Genomic DNA, 23,201 nt, shown 5'->3' with positions numbered 1-23,201 from the left:
ATTTATCTACTTGCACCTTGATGTGCTTTCGAACTGCTAGGTTGGCAGGAGCAGGGACCGAGCAACGGGAGCTCACCCCGTCGTGGGGAATCGAACCGCCGACCTTCTGATCAGCAAGTCCTAGGCTGTGTGGTTTAACCCACAGCACCACCCGCACCAAGTGCAAAATGCGCCTAGCAAATTTGAACCACTGTCCTCTCTCCATATGCTGTTTTGGAGAATTCTACCCCCACAAGTCAATTTCAAGGGTGCATAGCAGAGGGGAAGCCCTGCTCACACAGAAGCCTACAGGACTAGCTAGCCGAATCCCACCCATTATTCCTATTACCATTATTCCTTCACCAGCGGATCCCAGGGCGGGTTGGAACAGTTTGAAACCCTGCATTAAGAACCAGCTAAAACAAATCACAGTCGCGGGAACAGGTCCTGAAAACACACACCTCAAGTGTCACAAGGCCAGGGCAGAAAAAGGTGTGTCTTTAGCACCTTAGAAAGCTGAATCCAGGAGGTTAAACCACTGAGGCTATTTCGAGTGACACCAGACGACCCAAGAATTCTGTCTGCCCTGCGATGGTCTGTTCACACATGCCAGCCAGCCTGACAGTGCTGCAATTGTGGAGCGAACAAGCGTTTGCGTGAGGAGCAAGCTCTAAGATGCAGGCCAAACTATGCAAAGACTGAAGATCGGGAGTTTTGGATTGCAGCTTTTCCACACCAAAAAAACCCACAACACCACCCCTATTCGCAAACCAGATGTAGAACTTACACACACACACAACCGAAACCCAGAAATCCATATTACAACTTTTGGTTCCGGATCCTACCCATGGTTAAGATTTCTTCCTTGAGAAGATCTGCACTGCTGAAGGACTGTAGGCCTTCCTTGCAATCCATGGTTTCTCGTGGCCAGATAACCCTTTCAGCGCCCCTCATCCCAAGCATCCAGATCACTTCCAATAAAATGTATATTCCTGATCTTGTCCCTGCCCTTGAGCCGTGTGGGGTGTGTGTGTGTGTGTGTGTGTATTAAAAGGCTCCAGCCCTCCCTCTTTTAAGCTGGCACCTTCTCGCAATTGCAAACGTAAGGTCTCCCACCTTTCCAGCGCAGAAACACACCTTCATTTCTGCAAAAGGAGAAAAGGGAGAAGTGTCGCATGGGGGAGGGGGCGGAATCCCCCCCCCCTCGAAACCAATGCAAACTTGAGCAGACTTGCTGGGAGAGGAAACTGTCACAAATCCTATAGCGACCCTCTTGCAATTCAATACCTCCAAGCAGATGGGTTTTTTCCCTCTCTCTCTCTTCCTAAACCGACACCACCCCATCGGAAGCCACACTTTGCCTGAAAGCTCCTAGACAATGCATCTAAACACGAATGTCACTCCGAGTTCACCAGAAAGGCAAAACAAGCCGGCGAGGCTTCCTCCGATGGCTATATACGACTGCAAGCAGCCCCGTCAACTTGTAACGATTGCAATTTGGGGGGGTGAGCTAATCCATCGCCACAGCGTCGGCCCAGCTATGAAGGAATTTTAACTCTTCGCATGCAACAAGACAGCTATTGTACGTTCTTCCAGCATCTCTCTCTCTCTGCACATCTCGGCTGCCCCCCACTTGCAAAAAAATAAAAGGAGAAAGCCTATAGATGCAGGGGAGATATTAGATATATAATTATGCATGCAAATAAAATAAAATAAAAAGAGCCCTACCCCCTTCTGATCCACCTTGGCGCACATCTGCGCTTTGCAATTGTGGACACACAGAAGTAAGAAAAATGCTAACGGGGGGGGGGGCAGCTGGGGAGAAAGAGAGGCAGAATAATCGCAGCGATCGAGGGGCAAGTTTGCAAGGAGAGCAACTGTGTCGACCCCAAATAAATAATGAAATAAGGCAGAAAAAGAGAGAGAAATAAAGTATCGGATCCTGTACCATTTTGATGCGAGGGTCTCCGGTCAATTGAGCCCCGGTGCTCCTCTACTTGCTGGGGGGTTGTGATCTCCATGAAAATGTTGGAATGTGACAGATTAGATCTTTCTTTTTCTTTAAGGTTTTCTCCTCCTCTCCCTTTTTTTCCTCCTTCCCCCTTTTCCTCTGCAGTGGTTCCTTCTGCTGGGCTGCAGCGGGGGGGCCTCCTGCGCTCTCGTCTCCCCTCCGCCGCCGCGGCTGCCTCTGGCTTGCTGGCTGCCGCTCCTCCTCCCCTCCCGCCGCCCGCCCCTTTGGCGGCGGCTTCACTCCGGCCCCCCCATCGCCCTGTCAGCCCCGGAGGAAGAGGCAGGCGAGCCTGGCAGCGCGCTGCCAATGCCAGAAGCCGGGCCCAGCTGATTGGAGGCGCCGCCTCCCGTGCGCCTGCGCGCGGACCTTTCCTCCCTCTCTCGCTCCAATTTAAAGGGACTTTTGCAAGGCGCGCTCCCACCCAAGCAAACAGCCGGCCTGCAAAGGGGTGGCCGCCCCTTCCAGGGCCGGATTTATATATAAGCTAAACAAGCTATAGCACATAGCTGCCAACGTTTCCCCCCCTTTTTAAGGGAAATTCCCTTATTCCGAATAGGATTCCTTGCAAGAAAAGGGAAAAGTTGACAGCTATGCTATAGCTTAGTGCTGCACTCACGGGGGCAAAAAAAAAAAAATTAAAGGAAAAAACACACCTGGATGTGCATTTCCAAAATATAAGCTAAAAAACAAATAAAATAAAACCTACATACAGCAACAGTGTTTTGTGTTGTGTAGGCTCCTATGATTGTAAGTAATGGGCCCCAATCATTTTAAGTTAGAACTTAATAATTATTTCTCTATTAATATACTCCTTCTTAATTGTATATAATTACTACTACTACTGTTATTATTATTATTATTTATACCTCGCCCATCTGGCCAGGCTTCCCCAGCCACTCTGGGCAGCTTCCAACAAAATATTAAAATACAATAATGCATCAAACATTAAAAGCTTCCCTAAACAAGGCTGTATTTCACTATTGATACAGTGGTACTTGGGGTTACGTACGCTTCAGGTTACAGACGCTTCAGGTTACAGACTCCGCTAACTCAGATATATTACCTTGGGTTAAGAACTTTGCTTCAGGATGAGAACAGAAATCGTGTTCCGGCGGCGTGGCAGCAGCAGGAGGCCCCATTAGCTAAAGTGGTGCTTCAGGTTAAGAACAGTTTCAGGTTAAGAACAGACCTCCGGAACGAATTAAGTACTTAACGTGAGGTACCACTGTATGCTTCTTCTTAATGATATTTCTGTTCAATGATTACGTTGATAAAATACATGTTTTGTTATGTGCAAATGGCTTGAGATACCTATTGGGGCCATAAATTACCATATAGCATATATTCAACACACACAAAACCAGTGACAATTTGTGGTTGACAAAGGACAGCTGGACATATAAAGGGCCCCATTACCTTCAGTAGCTTAGGGCCTCATCAAACCTAAATCTGGCCCTGCCCCGGAAAACTGCAAAGTGCAGGTGGCTGGTGATGCGATTTTGCAGCCCCTCTTAAGGCTGCAAGAGCATGCCCTGCACATTTAACCCAAGAGGAAGTCCAGGGTGTGCAGGGCTTGGAACAGAGTCACCGTGGAAGGAGTCAGGTTGCACGTGGGAAGCCTGTTCAAGTCCACATTTATTTATTTTTTTGCAGAGGCAGACATGGGTGTCTGGTGCTTGCTCCCACTGAACTTGGCTTGCCGATGGAGGGCTGGTTGCCTTTTCCTGTTGTGTGGGAGATTTCCCCCCCCCCTTTTGTGTGGTAGGGTGGTCTAGAGGACGTTTTGGCTGTCTTCTAACCAGGGCTGCACTGTGCCCCCACCCCAACCCCCATAATAGCCTGTTTGTTGAATGGGAGTTTCATATGGACTGCAGAAATTTATCTGGAGCTAGGGTGGCTGGTGTCCTTTGTGGGTGGGTGGGGGGACACAGGTAATCTGACTGGGGGCAGCACAGCCAGCACACACTAGGATAGGATAATCTTTATTGTCATTGTCCCATACAGAACAACAAAACTGAAAAAAATCTACATCAGACATTCAAAACCAACAAGCCTGCTATCCCAGCCTGTTTAGCCCCCGACAAACTCTGATACCCCATAATTAAATACAATACAGTGGTGCCCCGCAAGACGAATGCCTCGCAAGACGGAAAACTCGCTAGACGAAAGAGTTTTCCGTTTTGGAGGTTCTTCGCAAAACGAATCTCCTATGGGCTTGCTTCGCAAGACGAAAATGTCTTGCGAGTTCCTGCGGGTTCCCCCCCCCTTTTTCTAAGCCGCTGAGCCGCTTATCAGCTGATCCAATAAGCCGATAAGCCGCTAAAAGCCGCTAATAGCGCTAATCCGCTAATCCGCCAATGGGCTTGCTTCACAAGACGAAAAAACCGCTAGACGAAGAGAATCACAGAACGGATTCTTTTCGTCTTGCGAGGCACCACTGTATACTCCCATAGAGACTACCTTACACTGCGTTTAAAAGGGTTTAAAAGGGTTGCTATATTTCAAAAAGGAAAAACCAGGACACACTGAAAGTAGCTGAACATTTTATAGGGAACCCCCCCCCCCAAACTATTGAGCTTTCCCCCCCTGACAAACCCCAAAGTTACTGAGGATTTTTTGAGTTTTGGAGCTTTTTAAAAGGCATTTTGTTTGGCACTATTTAACCTCTGTTGCTGGTTTTCCAGGACATTTGCCCGATTTCTGAATCATAATGTATGTGGCTGGACTTTTGGGGGGAGACAACAGTGTGTGTGTGAGAGAGAGAGAGCGCGAGAAAGAGAGAGAGTTTTCAACATATGATACAATGGAAACCCAGCTAGTCTAATGATAATAAACAATACTTAAAAATAAATGCCAGGCAGGTCCAGGACAAGGTGACTGGAAGAATGATGACATTCTAGCCAGGGCCTGTCTTTGCATGCAATTGCCGGACTACAACTCCTGTCATCCCTGATGAGAGATGAGAGCCCAACATCTGCTCATAGCTGTCAACCGTCCCTTATTTGGCGGGAAAGTCCCTTATCCCAGCGCTGTGTCCCGCTGCTGTCCCTTATTGATGATGTCCCTTAAATTTCCCGGGTTTCAAAGGAAGCAGCTCCTCTCCCTCCCTCCCTGCCGGCCAGGGAGGAGGGAGGCTTCAACTGTGTTGCTTGGCTGCGTTGCTCACCCAATAAGGAGTCTAAGAACGACTGGGGGGTGGAGCTTGCATGCCTTGTGCCAATCAAATCGGCCGCGTTGCCTGGGGACTCGCCTTTGCTCAGCGCTTCCCAGCGGAGAGGTGACGGTGGTTTTCCTTGCTGCATCCCCTTTGCCAGGTTGCTGCGCTGTGGGAACCACAGCTTGAGGCTTCATTTGGCTGCTGGCTGAGCTTTCCACTTTGGGCTCGGAGGGGCTCAGAAGTTGAACATACCTGTCCTTGGAAAATCCCTTATTTTGGCTGCTGATCCCTTATTTTTGAGGCTGCTGGTCCCTTATTTTCAAATCTGTAAGTTGACAGCTATGCATCTGCTGGAGGGCTGGAGGTCCACTGCCTCTCCTGGAGAATCTCCTTTTGCAAAACCTGCTCATACAGCCATTTGCAGGATGAGTAACTGTGTGCATGAGGGTGACTGTTGTTTAAGAGGCTGCAGGTTTTAAACAACTGGGTCAGCTGTTTCTCATGTCTGCCATCTTTATAGGTCAGGGTGCCTCGATTGCTAGATGACAGCTTCCTCCAAACTGGTGGGGGTTTTTTGGGGTGGGGGTAGCTGTATGATTTTGCAGTATACCTCATAAACCACTTTCCCCACCCTATTCCCACCAGATATGTCTTAATTCACCCTCTGCACAGCCCCGTCAGAGGTCAGTATTGAGCACTGTGGAATCACTGCCCATCCATAAACAGGACTGCTGGACATCTGGTCCTCATTTCCATTCAGCTTCAGCTGCCTTGTGCAGTAACCCGTTCCAGATGTTTGCTGCCCTCTGCAAAGGCATTTGACACAAGCCTGGTATTTATCCTGCCTCCCGTTTCCACCTCCCCACGCTTAAAATTCTATCCTTGTTGTCTTTCCTCGGGGGCTGAAAAGCTGCACCGGCTTTTCAGATGCCTGTCTCAATTTTTAAAAAAGAGTAAAGAAACAAACTATAGTTTTTCTAAATACTTGGCAAGGAAGCCAGCCAGCCTCATGACCTGCTGCTGTCAAAACTTCCGTGGGCATTGGAAACAAAAAAATCAGAGAGTGCTTATGGCACAGTATGCAAATACGATATTGTTGTGGATCTGGAGATTCCCTTCTGATGACTAGGGATGGGCCAACCTGTCAAATTCACTTTCTCGTTTTCCTAATCCTAAATTCAGCTCCTCATTTTCCACATCGGTTTGTAATCATCATCATCACTCATTTTGTGCAAGTTTCTCCAGATAAGACATATTTTTTTGTATGCAGCTTTGCCTAACACAATCATGTTTGCAAAGCAATTTCCCCAGTATGACACGTTTTTGGTGCACTAGTAAAAATAACACTCAAAATCTGTTGTATTGGGCAAATAGCTTTGCCAAAATGTCTAGGCAAAAATTAGTAAACATTTCTACACATGCTTCACTTTAGTATATATGCATTTTTTATACCAATTACTTGACTGGAGAACTGCGTTGCAAATTTCAGGGAAGTCTGCCCTTTGAAAGATGGCTGTGTTTCGCTTTATGCGTTGTTCTGGGAAGTGCAAATTAGCTAGATTCGCCTTTGAAAGTGAGCAGATTGGATTTCTTCCCCATCCCTACTGATCCGCTGGATCAAAATGAACCTCTCCACCTCCTGTCCAAACACAGAGAAGGCAGGCTTTTCTGATTTGAGGGGGAAGTATTTCAGAAACCCTCCCTGAGCCAAGGAGATATACAACTTTTAGAAGAGGCATAGGCAAACTCGGCCCTCCAGATGTTTTGGGACTACAACTCCCATCATCCCTAGCTAACAGGCCCAGTGGTCAGGGATGATGGGAATTATAGTCCCAAAACATCTGGAGGGCCGAGTTTGCCTATGCCTGCTTTAGAAGACATCTGAAGGCAGTTCTGTATAGGGAAGCTTGTGGATGTTTAATGTTTAATTATAGTTTTATATATGTTGGAAGTTGCTCAGAGTGGCTGGGGCATTAATAATAATAATAATAATAATAATAATAATAATAATAATTAATAAATTAATAATAATAATAATAATAATAATAATAATAATAATAATGGAGCAGGGCATCCCTATTTTCATCAGAGAAATCTTGGAGGGTATGTAATTCCGCAATACCCTCTGCGTACCTTGATAGGCCTGCCCAGGGGTCTCCAGGTTCTGTCACATGCTGATGATGTAATCAGTGTGCACTGCTTTTAGATGTCTCTGAGCAAGGAAGGCCATGGGCTGTTTCCTCTTCCCAATTCCTCCTGCAGAATCATCCAGAGGAACCAGTTTTGTCTGAACAGGCCATAGCCTGCCCTAAATATCTACGGGCACATGCCAGGCATTCGTTGGGCATCATCGTTCTCTATTGCATTGCACTCGTGGCAGTTAAGAATTTGGCACCGATCGGCTGAACCCATGGTGTGGCATAGAACGCTTGCCAACACTCCAGCTGGCAGCTACTCAGGGAACGAAACCAGAATGTCCACATGAAGCAAGGGGAAATTGCTAGCATTATGAAACCACACAGGTCCCATGCTTGAGGTGCAAGGAAATCACAGATGGAAAGGTTAGCTGGAAAGAGATGGTGTAGCCCAGGGGTCAGCAAACTTTTTCATCAGGGGGCCGGTCCACTGTCCCTCAGACTTTGTGGGGGGCTGGACTGTATTTTGAAAAAAAAACACCATATGAATGAATTCCGATGCCCCACAAATAACCCAGAGGTGCATTTTAAATAAAAGCACGCATTCTACTCATGTAAAAACACCAGGCAGGCACCACAAATAACCCAGGGATGCATTTTAACTAAAAGGACACATTCTACTTGTGTAAAAACACGCTGATTCCCAGACCGTCCGTGGGCCGGATTTAAAAGGCGATTGGGCCGGATCCGGCCCCCGGGTCTTAGTTTGCCTACCCATGGTGTAGCCCAAGGGTGTGGAACCTGGTGGTATTTGGATGTTGTTGGACTGTGACTCTCACCATCCCTAACTCCACCTGGGAGACCAGGGTTCAATTCTCCACTAGGCCATGAAGATCACTGGGTGGCCCTGGGCTGACCTACCTCACAGGGTTGTTGTGGGGATTAAATGAGGAGCGGGGGAGAACCACATGCTCTACCTTGAGCTCCTTTCCTTGGTGAAAATGGTGGGGTAGAAATGCAACAAAACAAGTAAGAATAAATAAATGCTGACTGGAAATGGAGTACAATAACATCTGGGAGGCTGCATGTTCCACATCAACAACCTCAGATATGCAGATGACACAACCTTGATGGCAGAAAGTGAGGAGGAATTAAAGAACCTTTTAATGAGGGTGAAAGAGGAGAGCGCAAAATATGGTCTGAAACTCAACATCAAAAAAAACGAAGATCATGGCCACTGGGCCCATCACCTCCTGGCAAATAGAAGGGGAAGAAATGGAGGCAGTGAGAGATTTTACTTTCTTGGGCTCCATGATCACTGCAGATGGTGACAGTAATCATGAAATTAAAAGGCGCCTGCTTCTTGGGAGAAAAGCAATGACAAACCTAGACAGCATCTTAAAAAGCAGAGACATCACCTTGCCAACAAAGGTCCATATAGTTCAAGCTATGGTTTTCCCAGTAGTGATGTATAGAAGTGAGAGCTGGACCATAAAGAAGGCTGATCAATGAAGAATGGATGCTTTTGAATTCTGGTGCTGGAGGAGACTCTGAGAGTCCCATGGACTGCAAGAAGATCAAACCTCTCCATTCTGAAGGAAATCAGCCCTGAGTGCTCACTGGAAGGACAGATCCTGAAGCTGAGGCTCCAATACTTTGGCCACCTCATGAGAAGAGAAGACTCCCTGGAAAAGACCCTGATGTTGGGAAAGATGGAGGGCACAAGGAGAAGGGCACGACAGAGGACGAGATGGTTGGATAGTGTTCTCGAAGCTACCAGCATGAGTTTGACTAAACTGTGGGAGGCAGTGGAAGACAGAAGTGCCTGGCGTGCTCTGGTCCATAGGGTCACGAAGAGTCGGACACGACTAAACAACAACAACCATGTTAGCCTTGGTGAAGACTTGAAGTTTTCATCCCCCCAAAAGTTTTTGATTTGAGTTTCCACTGAAATGAGGCTGTATTTTAATGTTTTATTGTTTTAATGTTGTATTTTAATCCTGTTTTTAAGTTGTATTTCAATCCATTTGTTTTTATATCGGGTGTTTGCCGCCCTGAGCCCGGTCTTGGATGGGGAGGGCAGGGTATAAATAAAAATAATTTTATTATATTTTTATTTATATTCTCCAGGCCTGACCTGCGCCAGGCAACTTTTAAAGAAAGGCGGCCACTCTACTACCCAGAGGCAGCAGAGGAGAGAGAGGGGATTTGATTTGGTTTGTCCCTCCAGCTACTTCCTTTTACTAGTCTCCTAATCGAGAAGAATATTGGAGGTGAAACACGGAGGACAATGCCTTTTCTAAGCAACACACATGCTACTGGGAACTCTCCATAATTGAGCACTCCTAGCACAATAAAGCAATTGCCTGCATGAAAGCCACCCTTTGCTCACAACAGATAAAACGATCATGTAAGGAGTTTCCTTTCTTTCCCCACATTCAGGAAAAACAACAGCCTGCGTCCTAGTTACTGTACACATTACTTTTGGCAGCTATACGGAGATGTACCAACCAGTTGCTGGAAACAGCAGGCTCCAGGTACGCAGCCAAGACATTGTCCTAGAAGCGAATACAAGTTCCAGAGCTCCCTCCCCTGCCTAATTTATTTTCCTAAATCCTTATTATCTATGCTTGCGAAACTGCCGATATCCAAGACACACAGACCCAGCACAATTACAGCAGGTGGTGGGAAGGCAGAAGATGAGAACAGCACCTTTGCCTGTGGGCAAGGGAGGCACTTTGATCTCGCAGGGAATTTTATTTACTTCTTACGGCACACTCCGTTCTTTCGAGGCTCCCTAAAGGTGCAAGGAGATGGGACTGTTCCACTTTCTGGTTGGTTTGTTGGTGATTATATGCATACCTCATGCAAGCATACTGTGTGTGGTTTTTTTTAAAAGGACACATATTTTTTCAGACAAGCAACGTGGTCTGCGTACAGCTTCCGGGTCATGTGGCCAGCATGACTAAGCCGCTTCTGGCGAACCAGAGCAGCGCACGGAAACGCCGTTTACCTTCCCGCTGGAGTGGTACCTATTTATCTACTTGCACTTTGTGCTTTCGAACTGCTAGGTGGGCAGGAGCTGGGACAGAGCAACGGGAGCTCACGCCATCACGGGGATTCGAACCGCTGACCTTCTGATCGGCAAGTCGTAGGCACTGTGGTTTAACCCACAGCGCCACCCACGTCCTATACATTTGAAGACATCTATGTTAAACAGAGTTGGTCTGCCAATGGGCCTGGTGCCCGAAGCCAGCTCCCCATAAAGCACATCTTTGGGGGATCCTGCTGTCTTCCATTCTGTGAACATGACCAAGCCAACATAGGTGTCACTGAGAGAGGAGTGCAAACATGCTGGGAAGGTAGGCTTTCGGGAGCACATCTGTTTGAGACTCTGTCCTGCCACGTGATGCCCAAAATCTTCCTGATGCAGCATATGTGGAAGGCATTGTGGCATTGTAATCCAGCAATATCTGGAGGGACACAAGCTCCTCACCCCTGCTGTACGCCGACAGGTGGCTACCTCTAAGATTCAGGTAAGAATCTTTCCCAATCCTACTTTAAGATGCCAGGGACTGAACCTGGGATCTATTGCATGCAAAACATCCCTGAGATGTATTGAGAAATGGCATTTGGCCCAAGGTCACCCAGGAAGTTTTGTGCCTGAGTTGGGATTTTAATCTGGGTTTCCTTGGACCTTTTCCAAGCACTCTTGAACACTTACACCATACAGGCTCTCCACATAACCACTCTGGGAAGGAGAATGCATGTTAAATAGTTTCAGCTAGCATATGGGCTGCTCTTGGGAAAAGCAGAAAGGCCCCAAACCTCAACAAACAAACGCAGATGAGACATTGTACAGTGCTGCTTGGTTATTGAACAGCATAACAAGGCTTGTTCAAATCCACACTGAATATTTCATTTGCGGGCAGAAGCTTTCAACGGATTTGAGAAGTGCTTTGGAGAATGAGGGACGTGCCATATGGAGCATGCACATTTTTCCACCCTCACGATCAGATCCACCAGGCTACATTCAGAATAAAAGAGCAAATGACTAAGGCAACCAGGTGTGGTGCAGAATTATTAAAGCAAGCCAACCATGTGGAACCCTGGCTGAAAGCTTAAAGTTCTGCCACACTGTGCTTGTAAACATCAGCTGAGAACTTGGAAAACCTGGCGTTCAGGCCAGATTGTGGTGGTGGGTTTTACTTCTGCAGTTTTTATTATCATTTTAAAAAGCACCAACCGCAATCATCTAGCACATTAAGAAAAGGTTTGGAGCCATGCTGATTGGGGTTGATGAGACTCAGGAGTCTAACAATTTCGTAAGGCCACAGGTTCCCAACTCCTGCGCTAGACGAACCTCATTTTCCGATGTTGGTGCTTTACTACAGGCATGGGAGCATTCAAAAATACAATCCTCCAGCTGGTGACTGAAGTGGTACCACCAGAATCTGACCACCTTGGCCTAACATCCTGTTCCACATGGCATATAAAACAGCTCTGCCTTTCCAGTGCGGTTGCTTATACTGTAGTGTGGTTCCTTATCTAGCTTGCTGTTGGAGGATGACAGCTGCTGATAGCAGGATTACTAGATCTAGCAAAGGGGAAACAGTGGGTACTCGGAAGGACAAGAAGATTGGATTCTGCTGGTAGCGTTTATATGTTTTAATTATTTACTTGTGTTTGTATCTTGCATTTTATCCCGTGAAGCACCCCGAGATCTCATGATGAAGGGCTGGGATCTAAAGCACACCTTTGGTGCATTCAGTTACGGGCAAAAATGCTGGAGTCTCCCATTTCCCTTCTGACCACATATCCTTATGCTGCTTCTAAGACATGGGTAGGCAAACTAAGGCCCGGAGGCCTAATCTGACTTCTGTGCATCACATTCCTCCAGCGGTTAGACTCTTACAATGGACAACCAAGAGACAGAAATCTGGGCCTCCCCCGCTAAATGCCCTCCCAAACACCCTTGTACGCGAGTTCCCAGGATCTGCACTGAGCTAAGTCTTGCAGATAATGATTTACAGCGAGAAGCAACACCATACTCAGTGATTGCTCAAGATCATAGAATCATAGAGTTGGAAGAGACCACAAGGGCCATCGAGTCCAACCCCCTGCCAAGCAGGAAACACCATCAGAGCACTCCTGACATATGGTTGTCAAGCCTCTGCTTAAAGACCTCCAAAGTAGGAGACTCCACCACACTCCTTGGCAGCAAATTCCACTGTCGAACAGCTCTTACTGTCAGGAAGTTCTTCCTAAAGTTTAGGTGGAATCTTCTTTCTTGTAGTTTGGATCCATTGCTCCGTGTCCGCTTCTCCGGAGCAGCAGAAAACAACCTTTCTCCCTCCTCTAATTGACATCCTTTTATATATTTGAACATGGCTATCATATCACCCCTTAACCTCCTCTTCTCCAGGCTAAACATGCCCAGCTCCCTTAGCCGTTCCTCATAAGGCATCGTTTCCAGGCCTTTGACCATTTTGGTTGCCCTCCTCTGGACACGTTCCAGTTTGTCGGTGTCCTTCTTGAATTGTGGTGCCCAGAACTGGACACAGTACTCCAGGTGAGGTCTGACCAGAGCAGAATACAGTGGCACTATTACTTCCCTTGATCTAGATCCTATACTCCTATTGATGCAGCCCAGAATTGCATTGGCTTTTTTAGCTGCCGCGTCACACTGTTGGCTCATGTCAAGTTTCATGGCTCATGACATGGGTAGGCAAACTAAGGCCCGGAGGCCTGATCCGACTTCTGTGCATCACATTCCTCCAGCGGTTAGACTCTTACAATGGACAACCAAGAGACAGAAATCTGAGCCTCCCCCGCTAAATGCCCTCACAAACACCCTTGTTCACGAGTTGCCAAGGATCTGCACTGAGCTAAGTCTTGCAGATAATGATCTACAGCGAGAAGCAACACCATACTCAGTGATTGCTCAAGATATGTGGAGGCTAACTGGGACGATTAGATACTTACCTTTTCAGTATGCTCAACATGAGTATTAGTATAGGGATTTATAGCAATTAAAACACGTTTGCAGCCAACAAAATAATAAATAAAATAGTTGTTTTGCCATTGACATATAGGCCAAGTTGACAATTATTATTTAAATATATTAAATAGTTGGTTTGAATTAAATGACTGAAATAAATAACTGATGTAACCCAATCTCTGTAAGTCGAAAAAGCTTGAAAACAATCTCAGTTCTATCAACCCAGGTTTGCATTTGAGGTAATGGAGGATGCCATGAGTTTGATGAGCACCAAATAACCAATATCCAATATACTTAAATGGTTTATATTTTTAATTGCAATGGGGGGGGGGGGAGAATCACATTTTCAAATGTACAGCTGTTAGCTCTTGACAAAAAACAAACAAACCCAGATTTGAGAACATTTAAGAAATGTACAGCATTTCAAAATAATAGAAAGTTAAATTCAGTATCACGACTACAGTTACAGACAGCATTTTCCCCTCTGCTGTCACACCCAGTTATCAGAAGGGCTAGTTCTGCTGTTAGAAAACATCGCTATTTCATATGAAAATTTGTTTACACTGAAATGTTCATTTACAAACAATTCTTTAACTGCTGAATCAAAGCACTGGAAGAAATACAGTGCTTTTGAATTGAAAATGAGTGTTTGTAAACCCATTTACAAACAGTTTGCTGTCGCTATTGAGACTCCTTTTGGTGCTGAACACTGAAAATGAACTCCCATGTCTTCCTTTGCTACAGTATAAAATCTTAACAGTATAAATACCTTGTGGTATTCTGAAGCCAGTGAGAAAAATCAAACACCAAATTATCTTGTACAAGTCTCATTCACTGAAGGGAGGGTGGTCAGAAAGCCCCCACGGAAACTATTCCCAGTGTTCAAAGACATGACTAAGAATGTCAAAGGCTCTTTAGGTCGGCTTTTACAAATCCAGGGTGCAACATTATTCCTACATTCTTATAGCATGGATACAGAATTGAAATAGAACTCTAGTCTAGGCTACCATCTTTTGAGGCTTAACATACACCTTTATACATTTTTTTAACTTTTTCCAAGAAAGAGATGCAAAGCTTTGCACCTGAACCTATTACATATTGTACTGCAGAAAGACAGAAATACCTGCCTTAAATCTTTTTATCCACCTCCGCTCGTGTAAAGGCTTATACCAGATCACCACTGAAATAATACAAGCTTTTTAGGTAACTACAAAGAAGGTAGCCTTGGAACAGTATTCTCCTCCTCCTCCTCCTCCTTAGTCTCATGGCTGCCAGCGTATTTTTGAGAAAAGGCTAGAAGCCATTTGTTAGTCCCAAAAGGTAACTCTGACACATCAGGTCTCTCTCAATACATAAGGATATCTGCAAATCCAAATCTCTCATGATTGATAAATCTAACTCCAGGGTTCAGAAGACAGCATATGAAAAAGTTGTGCTCAGAAGTTGTTAAGGCCTCACCTCACTAGGCATCTGTCAGTTTTACTTGGGAATACTGAGAAAAAGGGGTCTGCACAGTACTGATGGGGGGAAACCCCTGTTAAATACAATCCGTATTTCCAATGGTTATGGCTTTCAGCTGTATCTGCTGCTTTCACTGGGGCTTCGGTTGTTAGAATAACTGCGGTCACTTTCGCTGTCTGAGCCGTAGGATCTAGGGGGAAAAAGCCAAGACACAAGACACACACACCGCTGAAGTGTCACATTTTCAAGTACAAAATTCTGCAGCAGTCCCCACTGCGAGCAGAGTGGCATGGCAAGGAAATGAAATACATTTCATTATGTTAAATATGCTTTCCCCCCACAAAATCTTGCTTATTTCAAGCATGGATTTTCTCAAACTCTCAAATGGATGAAAGTTCGACTACCGTATTTTTCGCACCATAGGGCGCACCGGACCATAGGGCGCACCTAGTTTTGGGAGCCGGAAAACTAGAAAAAATTATTCTGAACCCCAGAAGCCAGAACAGCAAGAGGGATCTGGCTTCTGGGATACCGTGTGGCTGTTCTGGCTTCTGGGGTAACCGCGCCAAGCCTCTTCAGGGCAGCGGGATGTAGGCTCCGCCTGCCCAAAGAGGCTGCGCAGGGCTAAAGCAGAAGCCAGGACAGACACGTCGCTGAAGGGGCGCTGCGCCTTCTCTCTCTCTGCGCAGCGCCCCTCCTTCACAGGAAAGGTGCTGCGCAGAGAGGGAGAAGGCGCAGCGCCCTTCAGCGAAGCTGGAGAAGGAACAGAAGGAGACCCTTCTGTTCCTCCTCCGGCTTCCAGGACAGGCGCGTCGCCGCGAAGCCTGCATTCGCCCCATAGGACGCACACACATTTCCCCTTCATTTTTGGAGGGGAAAAAGTGCGTCCTATAGAGCGAAAAATACGGTACTCTAAGTAGAGGTATATTTCAGGACTCTCCCCACCCAGGTTGTCTTTGGCCAGTTTTGAACCTACCACCTAACTTGGTACACAGCCAACACCTACTTTGATTCAAAGCATCGTAAAAAAGAGGTAACAGAACAAAAAGCCTGGCGTAAGAGAGTAAGAAGGGACAATTTTTAAAATATTGATTTTCTTCAACACCCAAACATAGGGCAATTACACCTTTTCAGGCAATGTGGTGGAAAGCTGACGCGTTGGCACCATAATGAGATCTAACACCTATCAAGGTTGTTAATGGAAAACTACACATCAGGACCCACTACTGGGAATAAAAAGCAGTGATCAGGTGTTCTCAGAAACACTTAGACAGAATATGAAGAGACACTTGTGTCACCTCTGAAGTTCAACAGCTGTCACCAAAGGTAACCTATTTTGCTGCGTGTTCTAGCTTACCAATAAAAATCAAATGTAATAACCTAGTTCTTTGTTCCTCTATGAGTCCAGCGAGGCAGAGTAAGTTCTGAATCCGTTATGGATTAGATGTGGGCTAACAAACTGAAATCTAATTGGGACAAGACAGACGTGCCTTTGTTCAATAGGAGAGTTGATCTGTTTTGGCTATTTTGATCACGTGTGTAGCCTGGGATCCCCTGGGGTGCAACATGGTAGTTGTAGCTAGAAGCACCTTTCCACCACTATGGTTTCTGGAGAAAGTAGATATGGCCACTGCTGCACAAGCCTTGGTTAGATGCAGAGTGGCTTACTTGTAATACACTCTACTAGGTGAGGCATTCTGAAGTGTGAAGTGTTTGGACACTTCAAACTGTTGTCACTGGAATATGTGATCACACTGGCTTCACAGTGGAACATGTGATCACATTACTAGTTTTTGGGTACAGTCTGAGGCGCTTATTACCGCCAAAGCCCTAAATGACTTGAGTTCAGGTGACAAGGAACACCTCTTCTAATAGGAAACAGCTCGCCTGTTAAGGTAATTAGAAATGATCTTGCTTTTGTGTTCTGCTGTTGTCACACGTGTAGCCGAAGCTTGCATGAGACACAGAACTTTTCTGCAGTGACACACAACTTGTGGCACTACCAGGCTTTTGGTATTGGGTAGCTATGTTGCCTTGGTACTTTACTTTTGCTCTACTGCTCTACTATTAATGGTTTTGGACTTTTAATATTTTACTGTACTCTGATTTATATTGTTTTGTTTTATATAATAATTATGTTTGGAGCCCTTGGGTCGCTCCTATTTTTGTTGAATTTTGGCAACTGCACAAGATACGTAAACGGTTCACATTACTGCTAGGGACACAAGTAGTTTGAACAGAGAAGGTGAGAGGCAAATGACATTTGCATTTGTCTATAGTAAGTTCCTCAGTCTAGCTGCCAAAAACCACATACCTGGACCGTCTGTCATAACTGCGAGATCTGTGGTAACTGTCACTCCTTTTGCTTCTACTTCGGCTACGGCTCCTGCTGTAGTAACTGTCATAGGTATAGGACCTGCTTTTATGGGTGAAAAACCAAGCAATGGCTTACTTTGTTTAACACTGAATCTCCCTCAATAAACTTAGAGGCATCAAAGCTTTCTTATTCACAGAAAATATATCTGGATAAATACAATATGCTAGAGAATTAAAAACTAAACTCAAAAAAAATATATCTATAAAAGGCACCCATTCAATGTAGCTATGTTTTCCATTATTCTCTTTCAATTTTGAAGTAAAAAAAGCCTGTTTAGAAAAGTAAGCCACAGCACCTTATTATCAATGCATCATTTAAATTTGCTGTTACTAACCCATTATATACTGGAGTCATATTTAAAAAATGATCTCTTAGCATACCTTGATCGACTGTGGTGATCGTAAGAGCTGCTTCTGGACCGACTTCTACTATAAGTGCGACTATTAAACAAGAAAAGAATGACATGACATTTTTAAACTGTAAGAAAGATGTCCTGGTATTGTGCTTGCTTATTTTGCATTAAAGCCAGTTATAACTATTTCCCCAAGTGACAAAATATGTGTTTATTTTTAAACCATACTAAATCTACAGAGTGCCTCTGGTAAGAAACCAAACGAGGCTTCAAGCAGATTTTTGCAGGAATTTATTCTCTTCTCTCCAGCACTTCCCCTTCCCTTTTGCTGGTACTAACCTGTGACTCCTGCAACTGTCGTAAGAACTACTTCGACTTCTTGAATGGCCCCTGCTGTACCATCCTCTGCTCCGGCTTCGCGTGTAACTCCGTGACCTAGAGATTTCAAGTGCATATACTTAAAAGCTGTGCAAAGTAAAGCCCAGCTATTCACAGGGGTTCGTTTTATGGTTTTCGGAGCAGATAGTGACCAATAGGCTAGCCCCATTGAGCAAGGAACATTGAAATAGCCTATGGGTATCAGGAAGGAGCCTTCACTGCACTCTTTTCGACACATGCTAAAAACATTTTTGTTTGCACAAGCCTACGCAGATACCTCCCCTTCATGGATCACTGCCTTGTCGTGGCGAAGGGGCTTGAATAACTCAGAGAAGCTATGAGCTATGCCGTGCAGGGCTACCCAAGACGGGCAGGTCACAGCGGAGAGTTTAGACTAAATGTGATCCACCTGGAGAAGGAACTGGCAATCCACTCCAGTCTTTTGCCAAGAAAACTCCATGGACATAAAAAAAGGAGAAGCTTTGAGAAGAAGGGGGGAGTTTCCAAAGCATGCTCTGGTTCATGGGGTTACGGAGAGTCGAACATGACTAAGACGACTAAACAACAACAACGCAGATACCTACAATGCTGACATGGTATCGGTTTCTTGCAGGTTCTAGTTTTCTGAACGATTTAATTGTTTTTACTAACAATTGTTGGGACGCGGGTGGCGCTGTGGGTTAAACCAGCCCCTAGGACTTGCTGATCCCTGCTCCTGCCAACCTAGCAGTTCGAAAGCACATCAAAGTGCAAGTAGATAAATAAATACAGTGGTGCCCCGCAAGACGAATGCCTTGCAAGACGGAAAACTCGCTAGACGAAAGAGTTTTCCGTTTTGGAGGTGCTTCGCAAAACGAATTTCCTATGGGCTTGCTTCGCAAGACGACAATGTCTTGTGAGTTCCTGCTGGTTTTTTCCCTCCCCCCCTTTTCTAAGCCGCTAAGCCGCTTATCAGCTGATCTGATCAGCAGATAAGCCGCTAAAAGCGCTAATCCTTCAATGGGCTTGCTTCGCAAGACGAAAAAACCGCTAGACGAAGAGAATCACAGAATGGATTCTTTTCGTCTTGCGAGGCACCACTGTACCTCCAGCGGGAAGGTATACGGCGTTTCCGTGCGCTGTTCTGGTTCACCAGAAGCGGCTTAGTCATGCTGGCCACATGACCCAGAAACTGTACGCCGGCTCCCTCAGCCAGTAAAGCGAGATGGGCGCCGCAACCCCAGAGTTGTCCGCAACTGGACCTAATGGTCAGGGGTCCCTTTACCTTTACCAATTGTTATGTTTTATTCTTTGCCATCATTTCATGAAATACAGACAACTGAGTGTTTGTGTGCACTTAAGGCACGCACAACCACTGACATGCATGCCGTTTTTGACACTGGAAGGGGGAGGAACAGGGACGGAACAGGCATGTGTGCATCCTGATGACTGTCCATAAAGAAATAGCTATGTCTATTTGTAAAATGCAAGCAATTTTACTTACCTGTAAGAAGAGGTGGAACTTCCTGATCGACTCCTGGAGTGACTGTAGGAATGGGATCTTGCTCTGTGCCTGGATTTGGGGTCCGACTTGCTTCGTGACCGGCTATGGCTCCTTGACTGGCTGTTTTCCCGTGTGGGAGAATCCTCCTCGGTAGAGCTCTCGTGGTTCCTCGGTCTCCGATTCAGCCGGGCAGTCTTCCTAACTTCATCAAACAGGGAGCCTGGTCTAATTTTGTTTTTGCTTTTAATTTCTATTCTTAAACCTTGTGGCTTTGACTCAGACGACGAGGCCACGCTTTTGGCTTCGGAAGGAATACTAGAAGCTGCCGGAGCTGCAGGTTGCAGGTTCCCTACTCCCTGTAACGGTTTCCATTTATTATCAGCCACGCTGCTCTGAGGGTTTTCCACCAGCTCAGTCTTCAGCACACTTTCCACAGCAGCAATGGTTGTGACGGGCGTAGGTCTTTGTTTCTCTCTCTGTGTGTTGCCTTCTTTGCTCCCAGCCAATTCTCTAGCATCAAGTCCTGGTTTTGCACTCTCCGCTTCAGAGCTGCTTGGCACATCTGTGCTCTTACTAACTTTAATGTCCTGCAGGTTCACCTTCAGACTTACTGGAGAAAGTTCCACATCAACCTTCACGGGCGAATTATGCTCTGGAGTACAAATCTCCATGTCATCCATCTGGGTAACATCCACCTCATTTTCGTTATTTACTTTGGCAGCACCGGCGCTTTCCGAAATTTCCGTATTTTTTTCTGAATTTAGAGCATGTGCTGGTGTTGCCTCTTCCCCATTAACTTTACAAACGTTCTTAACGGCAGGTGATGTCTGGCCTACAGTTTTATTCTCTTCACTGAACTTTTTGTCATTCCCCGTTTGGTCTTGGAGGATTTTATCGTTTTCAGAATCCTGATCTTGCTTTTTATCTGTTTTTGTCACGACTGGCTTCTCTCTCTCATCCTTGGTGCGTGGCTTTACAGCGATGTCCTCTTCCTCCTCCTCCTCTTCTCCAAACTCCAGAGGCGGCTGCCAGTGAAATGTTTCCTTTCGTTTTGGGGCCTTATGCTTCTTTTCTTTTTTACCCTTGGATTTCTCCTTCGCTTTTTTGGAATGTGTCTTTTTGAGGTTCTTTTTGGAGCCGTGTTTTTGCTTTCTGGATTTCCCCCTGGCCCCTGAATTGGAATGGGAGCTCTCCGTCTCAGAAGGGGAGAACTGCTTGCTCGTCTTGAGTGTACCTGAGGAGGAATCCAACTTCGTCTTGCACTTGGCGAGGCTGAGATCTGTGTCAGAGTCTGATGTGGCTTCACCTTCCTCCTTGCTAGAAGACAACCTTGAATCTTCCTTAGAGTTCCTGTTTCCACCTCGTTCTGAATTTGATTCAGAGTCCCACTTACTATCAGCACGTGTTTTCCTTTTTGCTTTTCGACCACTTCTTGGGGAGTTCAGTTTCTCCTCCAAATGTCGTTTTTTTGAATGGTCACTGCCCCACTCAGACCCGGGCTTTTCTTCATTCCCATCGCAAGCAGAGCTGCTTTTCTTTCGCTTCCGGCTTGCTTTTTCTTGCTGCAATGGCCCTTTTCCCTGCACTGGCTGTGGTTTTGTCACCTGCTCACTATCCGTGGAGAAGTCCAAAGAGGATCTACTCACACTCTCCCTGTGCTTCTGAGAAGCCGCATCTTTTGCATACAGAAGAGTACTTTCAGAACTGCTTTGTCTCTTCTTTGACAAGTGCCCACTTTCTTTCGTTTTGCTTTTCTGTCGTTCATCCTCACTTAGAGAAAAATAAGATGACGACCCACTGTAGCACGACCGGTCACTGGGGAATTTATGCACTGAATGGGATCTAACAGTTGACCGAGATCTTGAGCTGGATGGACTTCTTGATCTGGAGTAAGACTTGGAGTAGGATCTACTTCGAGATGTCCTGCTCCTCGACCTTCGCCAACTCTCTGAACTTCTATCACTGTGATTTTTTGAATAATCACTGCGGTCACTATCTGAACTTTTTCGCCGCTTCCGGTATGAAGAGGATGCGCTTGCATCTTTGACACTTGCTAAACTGTAGGTAGTCTGAGTAGGCATCAAGTGAGTGGTCTTTGCTTTCATTTCCTGAATTCGCTCATATGATGGTTTCCAAGGCTTTTGCCCAGGTTTCCATCTAGAAGGCGGAGGACTGTCACTAAGCGATATGACTGGAATGCTTTCGGCAACAACGGGCTGTATCACAACTTTGTCATTTTGTGGCAATGCTGCCATGACAGGTTCGACCGCAACAGGCTTCAATTCATTTAAACGAGCTGCGACATTTTTTGGTGAACTGGACACCATCTTCAGATGCTTGGAGCTGGACCTAGATCTTGATCTGCTCCTAGACTGAGAAGACTTAAAAGCCATTCTTGACCTAGAACTTCTTCTGGAATAAGATCTGGATCTGGTTCTGGATCTGGTTCTAGACCTGTAGTATGACCGGGAGTCCCTGCTTGACGGGGACAATGAGCTCTGCTTATCTCTATCAGATTTAGACCAGTCCCTTCTGGAGGAGTCATCTCTAGAAGAAAGTGAGGAAGAGCGGGACACCCTCTCCCGATCACAAGGCGATTTTGTCCTTCTAGCAGAAGAACGAGAAGATTCTTTCTCTGTTGAAGTAGATAACCTCTTCTTTTTAATTTGCTTCTGCTTCTTTAAGTGTTTTTGCTTTTTGGCCTTCTTTTTGTGCTTTGCCTTTTTCTCTTTCCGGTGTTTCTTGTGGTGGCGACCGTATTTAGCACTACTTAGGTCAGAATAACCATTATGTGACCATGACCTTGACCTCTGAGACAGACTTCTTTCATCCCACCTTCCTGGGTCACTCAACCTAAGAAAAAAAATGAATAAAATGTTTATCTGTATCTTGTGAGCACCCTGAGGTCTTTGGATGAAATATAATTCTTAATTAATTAATTAATTAATTAATAAGCATTTCCTTGACTATGCTTGCTTGGCTTCTAAAGTTCTCTAGCAGAGTTTTCAGGAGCCATACAGCATGGGTCTAAAGACCTGGGTACATGATCTGCAGATGCCTGGAAGTACTGGGCTGGTACAGCCATCTTCCTACAAAGGCCCTCAACAATTAGCGCACATGAAATTGAGAGCAGTATCTCTACCTCAAGTAAAGAAAACCAAAATGACAGAACTACATCTGAGTGGATAAACAAAGCCTCAGTTCACATGCCTCAAAGGAGTTGCTCAAATATGATCCAACGAAATTGTGTTAATACTCAGGAACATGTCCTCAGAGCAACTAACTTGGCTGACTGTTCAGATGAATAGTTTTTTGGATAAGTGTGTACCCATGGAATTCATTCCAAAAGCAGTCCCATGGGGGAACATTGTTAAAGCTACGATGGTTGTTCACTGGGAATGAAAACAGCCCGGAGGGTGGGGCAAAGGAGCTTCACAAAATGCAAATAACTAAAGTTTCATGAAACATATTTTGGGGCAAACTCAACAGATTTTCATAAACAAAAATTGTTCCATTTTAGAATTATTTTTAGCCTGTTCATATAGTTCTTTTACAATGCAGCCCCGAACTGTTTTAATACTCAAGAAGTTTCTGCAAGTGAGTAAGATTAACATATGTCGCCCTGTTCCAGATAACAGGATGTAAATTAGACGCAAAGCACCCAAGTAAAATTTCCCTACCCAATCAGCCCTACTCTCTTATTTGTAGCCATCTAAAAATAAACTCTCTTACCAGGTACAAAGCCTATCTAAACTGCGGTGCAATAGATGCCTTACAGAATCTGCTATTACCACTCTCTTTATTCATCTTGTGCCTATATGTAATCGACTGACTATTTTCGGGGACAAGAATAATTTAAGAGAGCTA

General features: G+C 45.5%; 2 protein-coding genes across 6 annotated transcripts in view; both read right to left on the bottom strand.

Annotated features, from left to right (window-relative positions):
* The window catches only part of ZBTB47 (zinc finger and BTB domain containing 47), a 52,357-nt gene extending 50,086 nt beyond the window's left edge, over positions 1-2,271 (bottom strand). Inside the window, exon 1 of the mRNA XM_082192311.1 lies at positions 1,928-2,271. Within this exon, the coding sequence (XP_082048437.1) occupies positions 1,928-1,930 (3 nt within the window). The 5' untranslated portion in view covers positions 1,931-2,271. The remainder of the gene's footprint in view (positions 1-1,927) is intronic.
* An 11,306-nt stretch (positions 2,272-13,577) lies between these two features.
* Positions 13,578-23,201, bottom strand: part of NKTR (natural killer cell triggering receptor) — a 37,811-nt gene continuing 28,187 nt past the window's right edge. For 4 of the 5 annotated variants that reach the window (XM_082192154.1, XM_082192153.1, XM_082192156.1 and 1 more), the window contains 5 exons: positions 19,335-22,187; positions 17,813-17,908; positions 17,502-17,561; positions 17,059-17,163; positions 13,578-14,934 (listed from right to left, as the gene is read on the bottom strand). In XM_082192154.1, coding sequence (XP_082048280.1) covers positions 14,856-14,934; positions 17,059-17,163; positions 17,502-17,561; positions 17,813-17,908; positions 19,335-22,187 — 3,193 coding nt within the window. In that variant the 3' untranslated portion in view covers positions 13,578-14,855. The remainder of the gene's footprint in view (positions 14,935-17,058; positions 17,164-17,501; positions 17,562-17,812; positions 17,909-19,334; positions 22,188-23,201) is intronic. The other variant, XM_082192155.1, reaches the window with a different exon arrangement.

This window comes from Podarcis vaucheri (genome assembly GCF_965113315.1).
Source record: "Podarcis vaucheri genome assembly, chromosome: 12".
In the NCBI taxonomy this organism is placed as follows: domain Eukaryota; kingdom Metazoa; phylum Chordata; class Lepidosauria; order Squamata; family Lacertidae; genus Podarcis; species Podarcis vaucheri.
The sequence above is the reverse complement of the archived record's forward strand: the minus strand, read 5'-3'. Positions and strand labels throughout refer to the sequence as shown.